The sequence below is a fragment of the Macaca mulatta genome, chromosome 13 (assembly GCF_049350105.2).
Source record: "Macaca mulatta isolate MMU2019108-1 chromosome 13, T2T-MMU8v2.0, whole genome shotgun sequence".
NCBI classification, from domain to species: Eukaryota; Metazoa; Chordata; class Mammalia; order Primates; family Cercopithecidae; genus Macaca; species Macaca mulatta.
In genome coordinates, this window is record NC_133418.1 from 61,632,691 (window position 1) to 61,653,777 (window position 21,087).

The 21,087-nt window shown below is 36.3% G+C and overlaps 1 protein-coding gene across 2 annotated transcripts in view; it reads left to right on the forward strand.

Moving 5' to 3' along the window:
• Positions 1-12,960, forward strand: part of WDPCP (WD repeat containing planar cell polarity effector) — a 491,911-nt gene extending 478,951 nt beyond the window's left edge. For both annotated transcript variants that reach the window (XM_015112569.3, XM_015112570.3), the window contains exon 18: positions 12,745-12,960. In XM_015112569.3, coding sequence (XP_014968055.2) covers positions 12,745-12,795 — 51 coding nt within the window. In that variant the 3' untranslated portion in view covers positions 12,796-12,960. The remainder of the gene's footprint in view (positions 1-12,744) is intronic.
• Positions 12,961-21,087: the final 8,127 nt, after the last annotated feature.

Genomic DNA, 21,087 nt, shown 5'->3' on the forward strand with positions numbered 1-21,087 from the left:
ATGCATGCATATGTTCATTGCAGCACTATTCACAATAGCAAAGACATGGAGACAACCTAAATGCCCATCAATAATAGACTGGATAAAGAAAATGTGGTACATATATAACATGGAATACTATGCAGGCATGAAAAAGAACAAGATCATGTCCCATGCAGGGACACGGATGGAGCTAGAGGCCATTACCCTTAGCAAACTAATACAGGAGCAGAAAACCAAATTTTGCATGTTCTCACTTACAAGTAGGAGCTAAATGATAAGAACACATGGACACATAGAAAGAAAACAACAGACCATGAGGCCTATTGGAGGGTATTGGAGGGTGGAGGGTGGGAGAAAGGAGAGGATCAGTAAAAATAGCTAATGGGTACTAGGCTTAATACCTGGATGATGAAATAATATATACAAAAACCTCAAATCCCCATAACACAAGTATACCTATGTAACAAACCTACACGTGTATTCCTGAACCGAAAAGTTAAAAAAAATATATATTTGTTTATACTTCTTCCCCTCCCCCATAAAATGCACATAAGTGAAATGCATGCATCTTAAGTGTTCCATTATGTGTCTGTATATAATACATATTATATATTTTATTATACCCATATTATGATAGATTGTCTTTTTCTCTTCCTCTCTCTCTCTCTCACTCTCTCCATCAATCCCTGCATGACTTTTTTCCCAAACAATTTTCTTAAATTTTACATTCTGCTCAGACCTGAAGTTAGTTTATGGTTAAAGTAAGCAGTGAACTATTTTTAAATCACTACTTATTTTAACCATGACTATAAACTTTAATTCCAAGAAAATTGTTTGGGTAAAAGTCCTCTGGGGAATATATATATATATAGTAATTCAAGTATAAAGTTCTCTGACACTTTGAATTAGTTTACTAAACCTTTGATGCTACAATGGCTACATCTTTAATAGAATACATTACTGCCTGTTTACTTCTCAAGAAAAAGTATGTCCCTCAAATTTCCTTGTTCAGTGCAGTGGCTTACACCTGTAATCCTAGCACTTTGGGAGGCCAAGGTGGAAGGATCACTTAAGGCCTGGCGTTTGATCCAGCTTGGGCAACACAGTAGGACCCCATTTCTAAAAAAAAAATTTTTTAATTAGCCAGACATGGTACACGTGCCTGTAGTCCCAGCTACTCAGAAGGCTGAGGCAAGAGCATTGCCTGAGTCTAGGAGTTAGAGGCTGCAGTGAGCCATAATCACACCTCTGCACTCCAGCCTGGATGACAGAGTGAGACCCTGTCTCAAAACAAACAAACAAAAAAACTTAATTTCCTTGTTCATATTCTCTTTTGTGGAAAAACATAGAGAGGATTATGTTGACATAATTATGAGAACTTTATTAACTTGAAATAACATTTCACTGGGCACAGTGGCTCATGCCTATAATCATAACACTTTGGGAGGCTGAGGTGGGTGGATCACCTGAGGTCAGGAGTTCAAGACCAGCCTGGCCAACGTGGTGAAACCTTGTCTCTACTAAAAATACAAAAAATTAGCTGGGCACAGTGACACACGCCTGTAATCCCAGCTACTCGGAAGGCTGAGGCAGGAGAATCTCTTGAATCCGGGAGGCCGAGGGCAGTAAGCCAAGATCGCGCCACTATACTCCAGCCAGGACAACAGAGCAAGACTCCATCTCAAAACAAAAGAAATAATGACATTTGAAGAACGATTAAATTAGCCTTTGTGGAAACAAAAAAATGTTCTGACAGTGCTTGGCTAATTCCTCCTTAAAGTTTATGAACACGTTCACCGAGATCTTAAAAACATCACGTGCCCTGAATTTAGTAGACTATTCTCTGATGGATGTGGTCCATTTTAAGATTTTTGCACACTTTATCCAGAGCTTTTTGTTTTGTTTTATTTGAGACAGGGTCTGGCTCTGTTGCCCAGGCTGGAGTGCAGTGGTGCAATCTCAGCTCACTGCAACTTCTACCTCATGGCTTTAAGTGATCCTCCCACCTGAGCCTCCCAGGTAGCTACGACTACAGGCCCGTGCCACTGCGCCTATAATTTTTGTATTTTTTGTAGAGATAGGGTTTCACCTTGTTGCTCAGGCTAGTCTCAAACTCCTGAGCTCAAGCAATCCACCTGCATTGGCCTTCCAAAGTGCTGGGGTTACAGGTGTGAGCCACAGTCCCTCTCCCCATCTTGAGCTTTGAAAAACACATTTAAATGGACCTTAACTTAGATACACAGCAATTTCCCTATAGTCAGCCACAATGAAGAAAAAATTAGGAAGTTCATAATTTTTTAAATATATACTTCAAAGATGGACACAATATTGATTTAATCAGAAGCCATCAGAGGTCACTAATAAATGAAGCAATTTGCATATGTGAATTTCACAAGTTTCATATTTTATACCAAGAACAAATGGTTCTCAGAATTTCACATTTAAAACACCAGTGTTCAAAGTGCTCATATTATAAGCCAAGTATCTAAAACCTTTGAAAACACAGCATTCTATGAAAACAATATGTGTACATGTATGTGTGTGGGTGTGTGTGTATGCATATATATAAATTTAAAAAATACTTTTCTGGCATTCTGTGAAACTTAGCCAGAATTTAATTTTTATTTTCTTTATTTACATGTCAAGTGGGTATTATTGATCATAATTGTGATCTATTATATTGGAGCAGGAAAGGATATGAGTTAAATCATAGAGATAAAATACGTATTTTGGAGGAAGACAAAATAAAACTGGGGAAGAGAGATACTACAGAGAAATTATATTCTATAACTACAGAAGTGGGGTGGGCAAAATAACAAGGATTTGACCAGGTAGGATTAGAATTTCACTAAAGTTCTCACACTGCATGTATTATTCAGGGTTGCATTGACAATGGAGTCCCCTTCCCATGCAGTAAGGAAACCACATACAACCAGAGGAAACAATGATTAGAAAACCCCTAGGAAGAACGACGTCAGCAAAATGTGATTAAGAAGCTTCAGACCCTCATTCTCCTTAATAAACATTAGAGAAACAACTATACAGTGGCTAAATAACTTTATAGGAATCCTGGAAAACAGTCAAAGGTCTACAGAAACCAAGTAAACAATCAAGAACAAGCTACATTCCGAACAGTAGGACACGTCATGGCATTTTTGCTCACCCTTGTTCCACCCCTCCCCAGCCGTTGTCTTGGTTTGGAGGAGATGGCAGTTCCCAATTCCACCTGTATTAGTCCATTCTCATGCTGCTATGAATAAATATCCAAGACTGGGTAATTTATAAAGGAAAGAGGTTTAGTTGACTCACAGTTCTGCATAGCTGGGGAGACCTCAGGAACCTTATAATCATGGCAAAAGGCAAAGGAGAGGCAGACACCTTCTTTACAGGGCAGCAGGACAGAGTGAATGCCAGCAGGGGAAATGCCAGATGCTTATAAAACCATCAAATCTTGTGAGAACTCATCACTATCATGAGAATGGCATGGAGAAAACTGCCCCCATGATTCAATTACCTCTACTTGGTCCCACCCTTGACACATGGGGATTATTATAATTCAAGGTGAGATTTGAGTGGGGACACAGAGCCAAATCATATCACTATCCCTTGAACCAAAAGGAACAAGGCTGACCTTATTTGCAAAATTCTAACTTGTCTACAAGCTGCCTGAAGAATTGATCCCTGATTCACCTAACTCAGATCTCTGCTAGGAGACAAGCATGGCCTTAATCTCAGATGAGGAGAAGCAGTAGTCATGGCTCAGGAAAGCTGCAGAGAGACTGAACCTACAGATGCCTGGGGCAAAAGATTATAGGTGGAGACATATGACAGACCATCAAGACCCCACAAAGCTCTCTTGGGAAATTTAAGACAATTAAAAGCAGCCATCTATACAGAGATTCAAAAAACCACAAACAGGTCCAGGCAACATGCATGCTCAGTAAAGACCTGAGAAGACCTTCAGTTTTCTCTTTGATGTGATCTCAAAATTCAGAAGCAAGGCCAAGATAATTAGGAAAGGACTTCCAAGGCAAAGAGCCAGTCTACAGAGAATGGGAGAAGTAGCTGTTTTTGGTTTTGGTTTTGTTCTCAAATCCCCAACATAATTATTGTGAATTTAAAATCCCAAAATCACAATGCATAAAAAGAAACAGGGAAACACGGACCATTCAATAATAATAATAAATTGGCAGAAACTATCCCTGAAAAAATAGAGGTATCAGACTTACTAGAAAAAGATTTTCAAACAATTGTTTTAAATACGTTCAAACAGTAAAGAACAACATGGACAGAGACCTAAAGGAAATCAGGTGAACTATATGAACAAAGGGGAATTTCAACAGAGATAGACATTATTACAAGAACCAACCAGAAATTCTGGAAATAAAAAATATAATGGGCACATTAGGGATAGTCAAACTTAAAAATTCACTAGAGGGATTCAATAGCAGACTTGGACAGAAGAAAGAATAAACAAGCTTAAAGATAACTTATTTGAAATGATCTAGTATGAGGTACAAAAAGAACGAAAGAATAAAAAAGTGAATAGAGCTTAAGAGACACTATCAAGCAGGACAGTATATCCATTATTAAGATCCCAGAAGGGGAACACAATAAGAAAAATGTAGGGAACTTATTTGAAATATAATGGCCAAAAACTTACCCAATCTGAGGACAGAGATAGATATATAAACTCAAGAAGCTCAACAAACTCTAAATATAATAAACCCAAAGAGACACACAACAAGATACATTATAATCAAACTGCTGAAAGTCAAAGATAAAGAGATAATCTTGAGAGTTACAAGAGAAAAATGACTTATCACATACAAGGGAGCCTAATAAGATTATCAGCAAATTTTTTAGTATGAATCTTGCAGGCTAAAAAGGATGGGAAAGTATATTCAAAAACATCAACCGGGCCGGGCATGGTGGCTCACACTTGTAATCCCAGCACTTTGGGAGGCCAAGGCAGGCATACCACTTGAGATAAGGAGTTCGAGCCTGGCCAACATGGTGAAACTCCATCTCTACTAAAAATACAAAATATTAGCCGGGCATAGCGGTACACACCTGTAATCCCAGCTACTTGGGAGGCTGAGACAGGAGAATCACTGGAACCTGGGAGGTGGAGGTTGCAGTGAGCCGAGATCGCACCACTGTACTCCAACCTGGGAGACAGAGCAAGACCCTATCTCAAAAAATAATAATAATAATAATACTGTATCTAGCAAAACTGTCCTTCAAATGTGAAGAAATTATGATATTCCTAGATAAAAGATGTATCGTCAACACCACTAGATGTTCCCTACAAGAAATGCTAAAGAGAGTCCTTCAAATTGAAACAAAAAGATATTAGACAGCTATACAAAGTCACATGAAAGTATAATGTTCTCCATTAAAGGTAAACATATGGGCAACTATAGAATCCTGTATTATTGTAATTCTGGTGCATAAATCCACTTTTAATTCTTGTATAGAATCTATAAAATTACACAAAAAACTATAAATCTAAGTTAATGGGTACATAATATATAAATGTAAGTTTTAACAATAACAAAAAGAGGAACTAACTGTAAAGGAGAATTTTTGTATGCTAATGAAGATTAGTTGTTATCAATGTAATATAAATTGAATAAATTTGAAATCTGTTATGTAATCACAATGTTAGGCACCAAGAAAAATATCTATATAGTGCACACAAAAGGAAATGAAAAGGGAATCAAAGTATGTCACTATAAAAAAAAAATCAATGGATTACAAAGGGAGGGCAGTAAGAAAAGAAATTAGGGACCAAAAAGCCACAAGACATGGAGAAAACAGATGACAAATCAGCAATAGTAAATCCTTCCATATCAATAATTACTTTAAATATGAATAATCCAACTCACTAGTCAAAAGATATATTGACTGAATGGATTTTTTTAAAAAATCTAACACTCTGCTGCACACAAGAGACTCATTTTAGATCCAACACATAAGCTGAAATGGAAAGGATGGATAAAATATTTCATGTAAATAGTAACCACAAGAGAGCAGGGGTACCTATAATGGTATCAGATAAAATATACTTTCAATGAAAAATCGTCACAAGAGACTAGGAAGGATAATATATAATGATTAAAGAGTCAATTCACCAAGATATGATGATTATAGATATGTATGCACTAAACATCAGAACTCTTAAATATACAAAGCAAACATTAACAATTGAAGAAATAGACAGCACTGCAGTAATATTAGGAGACTTCAATAATCTGCTTTCAATAATCGATACGACAACCAGACAGAAGACCAATCAGGACGACAGAAGACTTGAACAACACTACAGACCAATTAGATGGAAAAGACACATACAGAACTCTCCACTCAATTCCTATCAAAATCTCAATATATCTTTGCAGAAACAGAAAAAAAAAAATACTCATCCTTAAATTAATACGGAAAATCAAGAGACCTTGAAAAGCCAAATCAATCTTGAAAACAAACAATAAAGGTGAAGAACTCACACTTTCTGACTTCAAAATTTACTACAAAGCTACAGTAATCAAAAGATGGTACTAGCATAAAGACAGACATATAGAACCATGGAACAGAATTGAGAACCTAAATAAAACCTTTGTGTATGTGGATAAATGATTTCTGACAAGGGTGCCAAGACCATTTAATGGGGGAAAAGACGTTCTTTTCATCAAATGTTGCTGGAAAAACAGGATGTCCATATACAAAAGTATGAAGTTAGACTCTTACCTTACACCGTATACAAAAATCAACTCAAAATGTATCAAAGATCTACACACAGGCCTACAACTATAATTCTCTTGGAAGAAAACATAGGAGAAAACGTTGTAACATTGAATTTGGCAATTATTTCACAGGTAAAACACCAAAAGTACAGGCAATAAAAACAACAACAAAAAAAAACAGATGAATTAGACTTCATTAAAATTATTGTTTGTCCATCAAAGGATACTATCAACAGAGTAAAAAGGCAACCCACACAACAGGAGAAAATACAGTTGGCCCTCTGTATCCATGGGCTTCTCATCTGTGGATTCCACCAACAACAGATTGAAAACATTTGGGAAAAAACCGTCTGTACTGAACACATACAGACTTTTTTTCTTGTAAATTATTCCCTAAATAATACAGTATAATAATGATTTACATAATAATTACATTGTATCAGGTATTATAAGTAATGCAGAGATTAAAGTATATGTGAGGATGTGTATAGATTATATGCAAATACTACGCATTTAATAACAGGGACATAAGCATCTGCAGATTTTAGTATCTGTAGGGGGTCCTGGAACCAACCCCCACAAATACTGAGGGACAACTGTATTTGCAAATCACATATATAATAAGTGACAAATAACCAGAATACAGAAAGAACTATAACCCAATAAAAAAAATTTAATGTACAAAGAACTTCCAAGATAAACAAATGGACAAAAAGTACGTGAAATGATATTCAACATCACTAATTGTTAGGAAAATGCAGATCAGACCACAATGAGAAACTACTTTACATACATTGGGAAGGCCATTATTTGATTTTAGCCAAAAGGCTGAGAAGCAATAAGATGGCCATTATCAAAAAACAGAAAGCAAAAAGTGTTCATAGGATGTGGAGAAACTAGAACATTTGTACATTGCCAGTGGGAATATAAAATGGTATTGCCATGGAAAACAGTATGGTAGTTCCTAAAAAAATTAAACATAAAACCATTATATGATCCAGCAATTTTACTTCTGGTATACACCCAAAGAATTGAAAGCAGGGACAAGAACAGATATTTTTACACCCATGTTCATAGCAACATTAGTAACAATACCCAAAAGGTGAAAACAACCAAAATGGTCACTGACAGATGAATGAACAAACAAAAGGTGGTATATACTTATAATGAAATATTATTCAGCCCTAAAAAGGGAATGAAATTCTGATACCTGCTACAGCATGGATGAACTTTGCAGACATTATGCTAAGCGAAATAAGTAAAGACCTGAAATAAGTAAAGGCTCAAAAGGACAAATATTGTATTACTCCACTTATATGAAGCACCTGGAATAGTCAAATTCTTAGAGACACAACGTAGAAGAACACCAGGCGCGGTGGCTCACGTCTCTAATCCCAGCACTTTCAGAGGCCAAGGTGGGTGGATCACCTGAGGTCAGGAGTTCGAGACCAGCCTGACCAACATGGAGAAACCTAATAAAAATACAAATTTAGCAGGGCATGGTGGTACATGCCTGTAATCCCAGTTACTCAGGAGGTTGAGGCAGGATAATTGCTTGAACCCAGGAGGCGGAGGTTGTGGTGAGCCGAGATTGCGTCACTGCACTCCAGCCTGGGCAACAAGAGCAAAATTCCATCTCAGAAAAGTAGAATAGTGGTTATCAGAGGCTTAAGGAAGTACAAAATGGGAAATTGTTATTTAATGAGTACAGAATTTCAGTTTGGAATGATTACAAAGTTCTGGAGATGGAGAGTGGTGATGGTTACACGATGACGTGAATGTGCCTAATCCCACTAAAGTATACACTTAAAAAATAAAGTAGTAAATTTTATGTTATATATATTTTACCACAATACAAAACAAAGGAAAGGGAAAAGAAAGAAATGAAACCACTAGTGGTCTAGTTACCTCTTGGGAACATTCTGGAAAAAATTTGTGCTAACGACAGAAACGGAAGGAAAAAGTTTTAATTCTCCTTTAAACTGTAATAGGTAAATTTAGAGGTTATCGTGGGGCTACACGTTTGAGTGAGTTTCTAGGTATGGGGCATACCTCTTGTTTCCTCCCACTGATTTTGCTCTTAGTCAAGGGTAATAAATCATATAGTTACATACCTATGTTGTCTTGTTTGTACTACTCATTGGCATACTGTCTGAAAGAAATCTTTTTTTTTTTTTTTTTTTTTTTTTGAGGTGGAGTATCATTCTGTCACCCAGGCTGGAGTGCAGAGGTGTGGTCTCAGCTTACTGCAACCTCTGTCTCCCGGGTTCAAGTGATTCTCCTGCCTCCACCTCCAGAGTAGCAAATTGTGCTACTTTATCATTTTTAGAGGTTTCACACTTATACTTCAAGATGCTCTATTAATGTAATTGTCAACATGTAAATACCATGTATGTGTATGTGCATATACATATATATACGTATATGTGTGTGTGTGTGTGCGTGCATGTATAAAAATAAAAAATTAAAAAAAAAAAACTGAAAAGCAAGCTGGGTGTGGTGGTGTATCCTTATAGTCCCAGCTCCTCTGGAGGCTGAGGTCGGGGAACTGCTTGAGCCCAGGAGTTTTAGGCCAGCATGGAGAACCTAGCAAGACTCAATCTCTAAATTTTTAACTGAAAAACAAACTAAACATGTCCTAAAGTTTTGAAAAGGATAGACATTCTAGTCACATAGATGTTTCTTGTAACTCTTCTTTATAAGGTGAAATAATTATATTAAATCATAATTCACTAAAGGCATTCCTGTGGAAAGGTGAAATGACAAGTTCTAAATACATTCCTTTCTGATGGCTTACTTAACACAGAAGTTAGAAAGTTAGTTAGCTTATCTATCAACTTGTCTCTCTTACGTACCAGAAGCCTCAAGCCAGTCTTTGGCAAGTGCTAGACTGTAGTCAGTTGGAGACTGCATTTTCTACAAAAATGTCAAGTACCAAACTGCAATGTTGATGAAAAAGAAACCCATATATGATACCAAATATGCAAGAAGCAGAGTTCAATTTCACAATATTCAGTAGTGAAACTTGAATAGCTGGTCAGCTTACTCAGAAAAGCATCTCCTGCCACATAGGTTGGACCACTAGCTAGCATGCTTATAAGCAAAAGCCTTAAATGATAGGAATAGAGAATCAGAGGAGTTAATCATAAAGCAGCCTGTGGAACTAGTATTGTTAGTACATTAAAAAACTATAGTTGGGGAAAAAAAAAACACTTCACAGAGAAATAAGAACAAAATTATAATCCCAACTCTGCCACGAACTAACTTTGGACGAAACACTTAACCCACATGAGCCTCAACTTGTTCATCTATAAAACAGAAGAATTTCAGATTAGGGAGTTTTAAGATTTCTTCCATCTCTAAAATATTACACTTCTGGGATTTAATTATTATTAAACCAAATCAGAAACTTCAAGAGAAAACATTAGTAACAGAGAGGAAATCGAACATAATAAACTGTGAGATGATCACTTCTTGTATTAAAATTTAAAACTCTGCATTAAGTGAGCAACATGTCAAAATCCAGTTTATAGCAAAGCTTAACCTGTCTGCTGAATTCACTTACAAAAGTCTGTGCACATTTAAAGGAAAGTGACCTGATATCACCCAACATTAGGTAACAGCAAAAGGGTGTGGCTCAGAAAATGCACTTAACCATATGTAGAAAGCAATGAGGGACTGGGGAAAACCCTTTTGTTGCTGTAAAATTACTACAAGAATTAACATGTAGTTTCATTCAGTCAAGGCTGAGCACAATTTCAACACATTAACAAGAAAATGAAGATCAGTCTTCCTTGGAACCACAGCTTCCTATTACTGAACAAAATCACCTCCTCCCAAACTAGGAAACAAACAAAGCAAAACTACCAATTCTACAGTGTTTATCCAGAAGCTTAAAATTTCATAAGCTTTTGGTCCAATAACTCTATTTCTACAGTTCTATACCAAGGAAACAATCCTACAAACAGGGAAAAAAAAAAAAACAAAACTTTATGCCTAAGAAAATCTATCATAGGGTTATTTATGAAAAAGAAGAAATTAGAACCAATATAAATTTAACCAAAAAAGGAGTGGTTAAATAAAGCTATAGTATTTAATGGAATAATAAAATTCAGCCATTAAAAACAGACTATGTAGGAACATTGAAAAGTTTTGAAGTGTTGTGAGGCCAAAAAAAAAAAAAAAGAAAGAAAAAAGATACAGAATTACATATACAATACAATTCGAGCTGTGTTTAAAATAAATAAAACGTGGAGAAAAAGAGACTAGAAGCAAATTCATGTTAACTTTAGTTTTGTATAACTGATAGGACTATGGGTAAAGTTTCATACTTTTCTGTTTTCCAAATTTTATTTAATGATTATGTTTTATTTCAAATAATGTTTAAAAAATTGAATGTAAAATAAATTATTTTATAAATCTTCAAAATATCCCTCTAAGGTACATAGAGTATAAGTCAAGGTTATATAGCATTGGAAACCTTGGAAATGCCCTGAAGTCTTTTTAAAATGCAATGGATTTTAAAGAAAATCCTCCAAAGGAATATTTTTTGTTTTTTTAAATCCTGGAGGATCTTGAGAAGTTAATTCTATGATTCTTACTTTTTAAAATGTAATTCCTAAGGTAAGAGAGGATTAAATCATGGATAGAAGACACTACATAACATCAACAACATGGCTGAACGACATGATACTTCTTAGGTATGCCATCAGTCTTCTAGCAACAAGTATATCTAGATATTAGGAAAATAAAATAATTTATCTAGGATCTCTGTCAGTTGATGAACAAGGCCAAAACCTAACTCATTTTCTCAATGACCATTCTCGTGGTATAGAAACTAGACTTTGATATGGTAGTTTATAAGCCAAGAGTTGAAGCTTATGTTTTTAAAATGACAGTGCTTAGTTTTCTTTTTAAATTGAAAGCTACCTAAAAGCCCGGAACTTGCCAGCACACACTCAAGCCCCAGGCACTATTAAATTACGCATTCTTCTTGCTACCTGTTTTTCCAGGTTTTTTTTTTTTTTTCAATTTTGTGTACATCAAGATCTACAGGCACATACCTACATACATGTGTTGCCCCTATTTTTTAGCCCCATATCTGTTTCCTTTGAGATGTGACTACTTAAAATAGTATAAATGCAGACTTTCTGAAAGGCTTCTCTTAGTAAAAATAACTTTTAAGATATAACTTACAGAATAAATTTATTTTTAAAAATTATTTTCACCTATACTTTAAGTAAAATGTCTCCAATTATGACACGATAGTGTAAGTGCTATTATCCCTACTCTCTTTAACTTTTACTTTTACCATTTCAACTCTGAGTAGGTTATCTTCAGATTTTAAAAAATGTCCCCACTGTGTTATTTTTCACATATTACTCATCTTTAGTCTTATCTTCACACGTTATCCAACTTCAGAAGCCCATAAAATCTTCTGTTTTTCTGTAACTGATAGAGATGGGCGGAAAGTGCAAAAGAAAGAATAATAAATGGGAAATAGATAAAGTTGTTGTCAATATTTCTTTGAAGCTTCATAAAATTTTATGAAAGTCTTATAAAACCACAATCTTTTCTATTTTATAAGCCATTACCTCAAGAGCCGCTATCAAATACTCAGTAAAACACCCAAAATTAGGAAATATGTTATATAATACCTTTTAGAATACACAGTATTTTAAAATCACACTGTAGAATCCAAATGATGACCCACAGTTTGCAATTTTTCATTGGAGGAACCCTCAGATGCTTCTAAATTTCAATTACCATCCTGTCGTTTCTTTGCCTCTTAATGCTTATTATTTCTTGACTAGTTTTTATGAATATCATATCAAAATTTTGATGATCAAGTCAGGTAAGTATACAGTTCTCTTATGTATCTATGTGCAGTACATTTTAAACTATTTTGTTTCACTATTTTTAAGTACTTAAAAATAATAAAGATACAAATGTTAAGTCAATTACTTCTTACTCTGCTTAAACATTATTTTAATTATTTTTATTTGTTTATTTGCAGGAAATCAGAGATGGTGGTTCTCTCAGAATGATTCACTTTGGTCTGGTGTAAACATTAAGAAAAAAAGAAACCCGCCTTCTTCATATCTAAACTTTTTCATGGCCTGATACAGACTTAATATCCCCCGTGTGGATTTTTAACAAGAGACAGTATGAATTGTATAAATTAGTTAAGAGTTTTGAGTGTTTTCAAAATAAAGTTTTATTATTTCAAAAACATGCAGCATTACAGCAAAGTGATCCTAAGTAAAAGTCCTTAACCTACTTATTTTCAATAATGTAAAATTTTGAAAGTATCTTAAATTGTACATTGATTAGGTGCTACAAAAATAGAATATTTAAACTTTGTTCTCCCAGGTACTTTAAAAAAGGGGCAGTAGGGGGCAGGCGTAGTGCTCATGTCTGTAGTCCCAGTGCTTTAGGAGGCCAAGGCTGAAGGATCACTTGAGCCCAGGAGCTCAAGAATAGCCTGTGCAACATAGTGAAACGCTGTCTCTAGAAAATATTTTAAAAATTAGCCAGGCATGGTGGTACATGCTTGTGAAGCTGAGGCAGGAGAACTGCTTGAGCCCAGGAGTTCAAGGCTACAGTGAGCCGTGATCATGCCATTACACTCTAACCTGGGCAACAGACCTGTCTCCAAAAAAGAAAGAAAGAAAGAAAGAAAGTCCTCTTCTGCTCTTGTTTACATTATTAATTTACATTACAAATACAGTACTTGTTATGCAAATTTTCAGCCCAGACCCACTGTTAGAAGACAATTCTCCATGGTTCTCTCAAATTACTGCTATGAGTAATTTGCCCTGACTGCCCCTTAGAATGCAGATACAGTTTCCCTCTGGAGAAAGGGGCAGGCATGCTTATCAACTATTATATGAGATTTGAGTTCTTTAAGCTCAGAATGCCTCTCCTTTACACTGCCCATTGAGTGTGCAGGTGTCATCTAGCCCTCTTAACATTGCTCTATAGGAGTAGGGCTCAGAGAATCCATGAAAAAAAAGAAAAGAAAAAAATGCCTATACCCTGGTTACTATCATTTGTCTCTGACTTAGGAGTCTCATGTCTTCTAACAGCATCCATGAAACTATAGTGTGGTAACTTGTAAGCTACTAAGTAGGGTAAAATCTCATACCCTTCACAGTTATCAACACCCATTCTTTAGCAGATCACTGATATTTCACAATGATAGACATCTATAGGCCAGGCGCAGTGGCTCATGCTTGTAATCCCAGCACTTTGGGAGGCCGAGGTGGGCTGATCACGAGGTCAGGAGATCGAGACTATCCTAGACAACACAGTAAAACCCCGTCTCTACTAAAAATAAAAAATAAAAAAATTAGCCAGGCGTGGCGGCATGCACCTGTAGTCCCAACCACTTGGGAGGTTGAGGCAGAATGGCATGAACCCGGAGGGCAGAGGTTGCAGTGAGCCGAGATCATGCCACTACACTCCAGTCTGGGCGACACAGTGAGACTTAGTCTCAAAAAAAAAAATATATATATATATATATAGACATTTTATAATAATCAACATTGTTTAACATTAGACAATAATTACATTATATAATTAAATCTTAAAGTTCAAAGTTAATCAGACTTAAGGCTTTTATACTTCAAATTTTTCTTTCTACTTCCCATTTATCTGTACCTCTTCCAGAGGATATGACAAAAAAAGGTGAAACTCAAATTAGATTTTTCATTTTGTTATTGCGCTGAAAAAATTTTAATAATGCATAACATATAAGCCAAACTGAGTTACCAGCAAATTTTCATTCTCCTATTCCCAACCTTCTTTATCACACAGATTATCAAAAGTTAACTAATTTTTAGAGAAAAAATTGTATTTAAAAAAATAGGGTGTTGTCGAGATTGCAAAATTTTCTCCAGATTTTCTGGGTAAATAGTCATTAACCCAAAATACCATTCCTGTGAGATATTAAAGGTAAAATATGGATACTGATATATCTATGTTGTTCTACATAATAATAATAATAAATGTTTGTCAATTATCTAGGTGAAAATTAAACAAATCATAGTTCTTAAAGTACCCATTTTCCCCACTTCACATACCTCTAGAAAAATTAAATGTACAGAAAACCAAGTTTAGATAGTAAGAATATATTATGAATGATCTTTGATAGTGTCCATGATTTATAAGTGCTATTATTTCCCAGATGTTGTAAATCTGAGAATGTTTATTAAACATTACAGTAAATTGATATTCCTGCTTTGCTAGAACCTGAAAGGATTATGAAGGGGCTACCATAGCTATAAAGTAAGAAGAGTGGTATAGGCAGGAACAGCTAGGTAGTATCTCTCCTAGCACTGACAGGTTCACAGGTTGTCCTTCAGGAAGAGACCCATGAGCTTTTTCAATTATTTTCCACATTTCTCAGATCTGAAGTAATTTCCACAGTAATTTATATTCACTATCACATTGTGTCTTATTGCTAGAATAAACTTTGTTTGGAATGCTAATGTCTAAAAGTTTTTGCTTCATTAAAAGGCTATGTAACCAAAACTTGGTATTATACTTTCTTCTTACTATCTTGAAATGTTTGTTAAGGAGTTAAAATTATACCACTCTCTACTGAGAGTTTGATCAGTGCTACAACACACATAGCCCTGTACCAGACACTGTACATAGGGATTCTCAATGAAAAGTCCTCCAAAATTCAGTGAGGAAGATATATCATCATCATCATCCCCACTCTATCGATGAAGAAACCTGATGAACCTTCTAGCACCAGGTTTCACCTAGAAAGGACAGAGGGGCCTGGCCTTCCCTCCCACAATGTGCCAAGTGGAGTTTGAGCTGGCCCGCACTGCCCTCAAGCAGCTGAAGGGTACTGTGTGCGATCAGGAGAAAACTGCTGGTGTATAGCTTCTACAAACAGCCCACCCAGAGCGACTGCAACATTCCTGCCCCTTCAGCCTCAGATGTGAAAGCCAAGGCCAAGTAGGAGGCATGGAATGTGAACAAAGGGATGTTTAAGATGGACACCATGAGGATCTATGTTGCCAAAGTGGAAAAGCTGAAGAAGAATGAGGCTGGCTAAGGACACATTAGCAGACACAAGGAAGCAGCACGGCTCCTCTAGTACAGAATGCTCTTTAAAAACTTTGGTGACTGAAATGTCCTGAAACAATAGCAAGTTTAGCTGAGACATCAATAAATCACTTAAACTGCATGACAGTGACTGTCTACTGCTGGAAAAGAGAAACACAGGGACTGTGAGTGCTCGGGAGGTGTCCAAATGTACAAACTGGTTTTTTGTATGATTTTGAGTGGAGTTCCCAGCTTTCCTATTTTAAGAGTTAGGTAGGCATTTAGCAGGAGTAGAGGTGTTAAGGGGAAAATGTGCTGTGGAAATGCCCAAGGGCTGAAGTCAGTGAGACCATTCTCCAGTGACAGCCTCTTGGGAGGCTGAGGCTCCAACCGTTTACCTCTTCAGGGTTGATTCACTAATAACCCAATACTACAGAGGGGAAAGGGACTCTATCCCCCCAAAAAGCTGAAGTCAAGTCCAAAAGCCCCCATTGGCACGCAGGTCCTAAGAAGTTAATGTTTTTAGGGAGACCAAGCTTTTAGTGATAATATAGTGAAACAATTGATGCAGCACAACACAGCAGCTGAGAAACAATGGAGCCCGTAGTGTCAAAATACCAGCCTCAGAAAGACTCATCTACAGCCTAGCAACCAAAACTTTTTTGAGGTTATTCTGCACCTAACCCTGGTTTCTGCTTGGGGATGTTTGTGGAACAATATGCATATGTATGTATATGTGGGATTTGTTACAAGAACACAGCATACCCCTGGACCTAAGCAAGAGCCAGAGTATCTAAGCCCAACTTTTACTCCTCACTGTTATCGTGGAGGCATCATTGCACAGCCAATATGCCTGGTGGCTGGAGTATAGACTGCTAAATGGTATTCAGCGAAGCAGGTCTACAATGACATGAGATTTCCTAGTACTTTTTCCTTAATTAAAAATTATATTCATAGATCATGACATCAGGTCAGTTCCAGTTCTGGCTGGGAACAATAATAGAAACAACAACCGTAAATACTTCAGAGAGGAGACCGAGGCGCGGTGGCTCATGCCTGTAATCCCAGAACTTTGGGAGGCCAAGGTGGACAGATCACGAGGTCAGGAGATTGAGACCATCCTGGCTAACATGGTGAAACCCCATCTCCACTAAAAATACAAAAAAAATTAGCTGGGTGTGGTGGCACGTGCCTGTAGTCCCAGCTACTTGGGAGGCTGGGGCAGGAGAATCACTTGAATTCAGAAGGCAGAGGTTGCAGTGAGCCAAGATCGTGCCACTGGTCTCCAGCCTGGGCGACAGAGTGAGACTCTGTCTCCCAAAAAAAAAAAAAGGCTTCAGACAACAAAGGCAACGAAACCTCACCATGTATCTTCAGGATATTCTGTGCACATATACATATTTGCAGGGAGTTACTATAGACAAAGTACATTACTTAAGAATGAAGTCTACCCAGGGCATCACAACAACTAAAGAACTATTTCTTGTAACTATAGACTGGGCAAGACCCACAGTGTAGAACAGCAGTGCTGTTCTCTCTTCTTTGTAGGATGTTATGAAGACATTTCAATGCTTTTAGGATCATGATTCATGTTAAATGTAAATTAATAGTAAAAATAACAATACATTTTGCTCCAAAATATGGTAACAACTTAGAAGCTATAATATATAGCCATACCACTCTTCAAATCATAGAACCTAAAAAGTAAAATTGTGCTATAATTAGGACAGTAGAAACTAACTGTAAGATAGATTAAAAAAGGAGAAACAATAGGATTTATATATGTGTATTTCCTTATGATGTGGTTACCTATAGGATACAGGGGAAATGGGACTGATGAAGATGGGGTAGGAGCAAGATTTTTCTACGGATACTGTGAAAAGTAAAAGAAAATCTCAGGACTCACTAACGAAAAAACTTACACCATTTTGGCATATTAACTATTTAAGTTAATATAGCACTTCAAAAACAGCAGGTGAAAAAAAGATCACTATGACATTCATGCTGGTTCCTAAGGTAAAAAATGAAATTCCTATATAAAAGATGCAACATTCTTATCATCGAGGACAAAAAGCTGAGGCCAAAGGAATTCTGTACAAACAAACCTAGTTATACCAACCCTTATCTTCCTGGCTACTTACGTACACAATTAACTATCCTAGCCTAATCCCCTTTGCCTTATCACATTTTCCCAACTTACTATTCTTTGTCCAATTCAGAATTTAAGTAATTGACTCTAACAGCTTCTTCAGTTCTTCATTCCTTTATGATGGCTCCCATGCCACATAAAACTTGTATTGAATAAATGTGCGTGCTTTTCTCCTGTTAATTTAACTTATATCAGTTTAGCTGTTGGGCCCAGTCAGGACCCTAAGAGAACGGAGGTAAAGTTTCACTATCTCTACATTAGTAAAGACTGTCAAATTTATAACCAAGACTTTATTTTAAAACATACTAACTGGCCAGGCTCGGTGGCTCATGCTTGTAATTCCAGCACTTTGGGAGGCTGAGGTGGGCAGATCACCTGAGGTCAGGAGTTCGAGACCAGCCTGGCCAACATGGCGAAACCCCATCTCTACTAAAAATACAAAAATTAGTTGGGCATGTGGTGCATGCCTGTAGTCCCAGCTACTCAGGCAGGCTGAGGCAGAAGAATCGCTTGAACCCGGGAGGTGGAGGTTGCAGTGAGCCAAGATTGTGCCACTGCACTCTAGGCTGGGTGACAGAGGGAGACTCTGTATCAAAAAAAAAAAAAGTTACTAATTAACTATATTATTTAAAAATATATATATACACACAGACATATAGACCAATGGAACAAATACAGAGCCGAGAAATAAACCTTAGAGTATATGGTCAAATTATTTTTGATAAGGGTGCCAAGACCATTAAATGGGGAGGGAAAGGACAGTCTTTTCAACAAATGCTGCTGCTGGGAAAACTGGATATCCGCAAAAGAATGAAGTTGGACACTTACCTTATGCCATATACAAAAATAACTCAAAATTGATCAAAGACCAAAACACATAAGACCTAAAAATATAAAACTCTTAGAAGAAAACAGAAGGAAAGCTTCATTACGTTTGATTTGGCGATGATTTCTTGGATATTACACAAAGCCCAGCAACAAAAGTAAAAATGGATAAACTGGACTCCAAATCAAAAACTTCTGTGCATCAAAGGACACTATCAGCAGATTGAAAAAGCAGTCTATGAAATGGAAGAAAATATTTGCAAATCATATCTGATAAGGGCTTAATATCTAGACCATATAAAGAACTCCTACAACTCATACAAAAAATAGCAAAATATTTTTAAATGGGCAAAGAACTTGAACAGACATTTCTCCAAAGAAGATATACAAATGGCCAATGAGCACATGAAATAATGCTCAATACTGCTAATGTAGTCGCTAGTGGAAATGAAAATCAAAACCACAATCACATACTACTTTACATACCTTAAGATAGCTATTACATTATAAAAGGAAGAAAGAAAATAACAAGTGTTAGCAGGAATGTGGAACATTTATACACTGTTGGTAGAAAGTTAAAATTGCACGGCCACTACAGAAAACAGTTGATTCCTCAAAAAATGGAAAATACAATGATCATATGATCCAACAATTCCACTTCCAGTATATACCCAAAAGAATTGAAAGTAGTGACTCAGATATTTGTACACCCATGTTAATAACAGTATTGTTATTCACAATGGCCAAAAGGCAAAAAGAACCCAAATGTCCACTGACAGATACATAAACAAAATGTGGTGTATATCTGTAGGCACGCGCACACACACACACACACACTAGAACATTGAGCCTTAAAAAGGCAGTAAATTGTGACACATGCTACAACATCCATGAACCTTGAATATATTATGCTAAGGGAAATAAGTTAGTCACAAAAAGACAAATATTGTATGATTCCACCTATATGAGGTATCCAAAGTAGTCAAATTCATAAAAACAAAAAGTAGAATGGTAGTTGCCAGGGGATAAGGGGAGAGGAAAATTGTGAGTTGTTATTTAATGGGTAGAGAGTTCCAGTTTTGCAAGATAAAAAAAGTTCTGGAGGTTGGTTGCACAGCAGTGTGAATATACATAGCCCACTAAGCTGTACACTTAAAATGGGTAAGATGGCAAATTATATGTTATGTGTATTTATCACAATTTTTAGAAATATATATGTAACATATAGTTTTTCCTTAATATGACTTTGAAGACTCTGAAATTCACTGAGATCCGCTATCTCCTAAAATAACTCCAAAAAAAGCTGCCTTTCAGAAGTAGCAAGATTTTGCTAAGAATATTTCTGTTTTAATAATCTACAACTATAACCCTAGTTACATAACTACCAATTTGCTTTTTTTTTTTTAATCATGGAAGAAAATCCAAAAGAATTCACAAGAAAACTGGAATAAGCAATTATAGCAAGGCTGCAGGATACAAAGCTAATATACAAAGGTCTATTGCTTTCCTATATACCAGCAATGAACAAGTGGAATTTGAAATAAAAAACACATTATCATTTACATAAGCACCAAAAAATTGAAAGGTATAAATCTAACAAAATATTTATAATATCTGTATGAGAAAAACTATAAGTAAATTGGAAGATATTTCATATTCATAGATAGGAAGACTTAATATTATCAAGACATCAGTTTTTCCAACTTGATCTATAAATTCAATGCCATCCCAATCAAAATCCCAGCATGTTATTTCATAAATATGAACAAACCGATTCTAATGTTTATATGGAGAGGCAAAAGACTCAGAATAGCCAACACAATATTGAAGGGGCATAAAGTTAGAGGACTGACACTACTCAACTTAAAGACTTACTGTAACACTACAATAATCAAGACAGTGTGGTACTGGTGAAGGACAAATAGGTCAATGGAATACAAAAGAGAGCACAGAAACAGAGCCACTAAATATGGTCACCTAATCTTTGACAAAGGAGCAAAGGCAATACACTGTAAAAAAAAAAAAAAATATATATATATATATATACATATATATAGCCTTTTCAATAAATTATGTTGGAACAATGGACACCCACATGCAAAAGATGAATCTAGGCCGAGCGTGGTGGCTCACGTCTGTAATCCCAGCACTTTGGGAGCCCGAGGTGGGAGGATCACCTGAGGTCAGAAGTTCGAGACCAGCCTGGCCAACATGATGAAACCCCATCTCTACTAAAAAAAAAAAACAAAAATTAGCTGGGCGTGGTGGCAGACACCTTAATCCCAGCTACTTGGGAGGCAGAAGCAGGAGAACTGCTTGAAC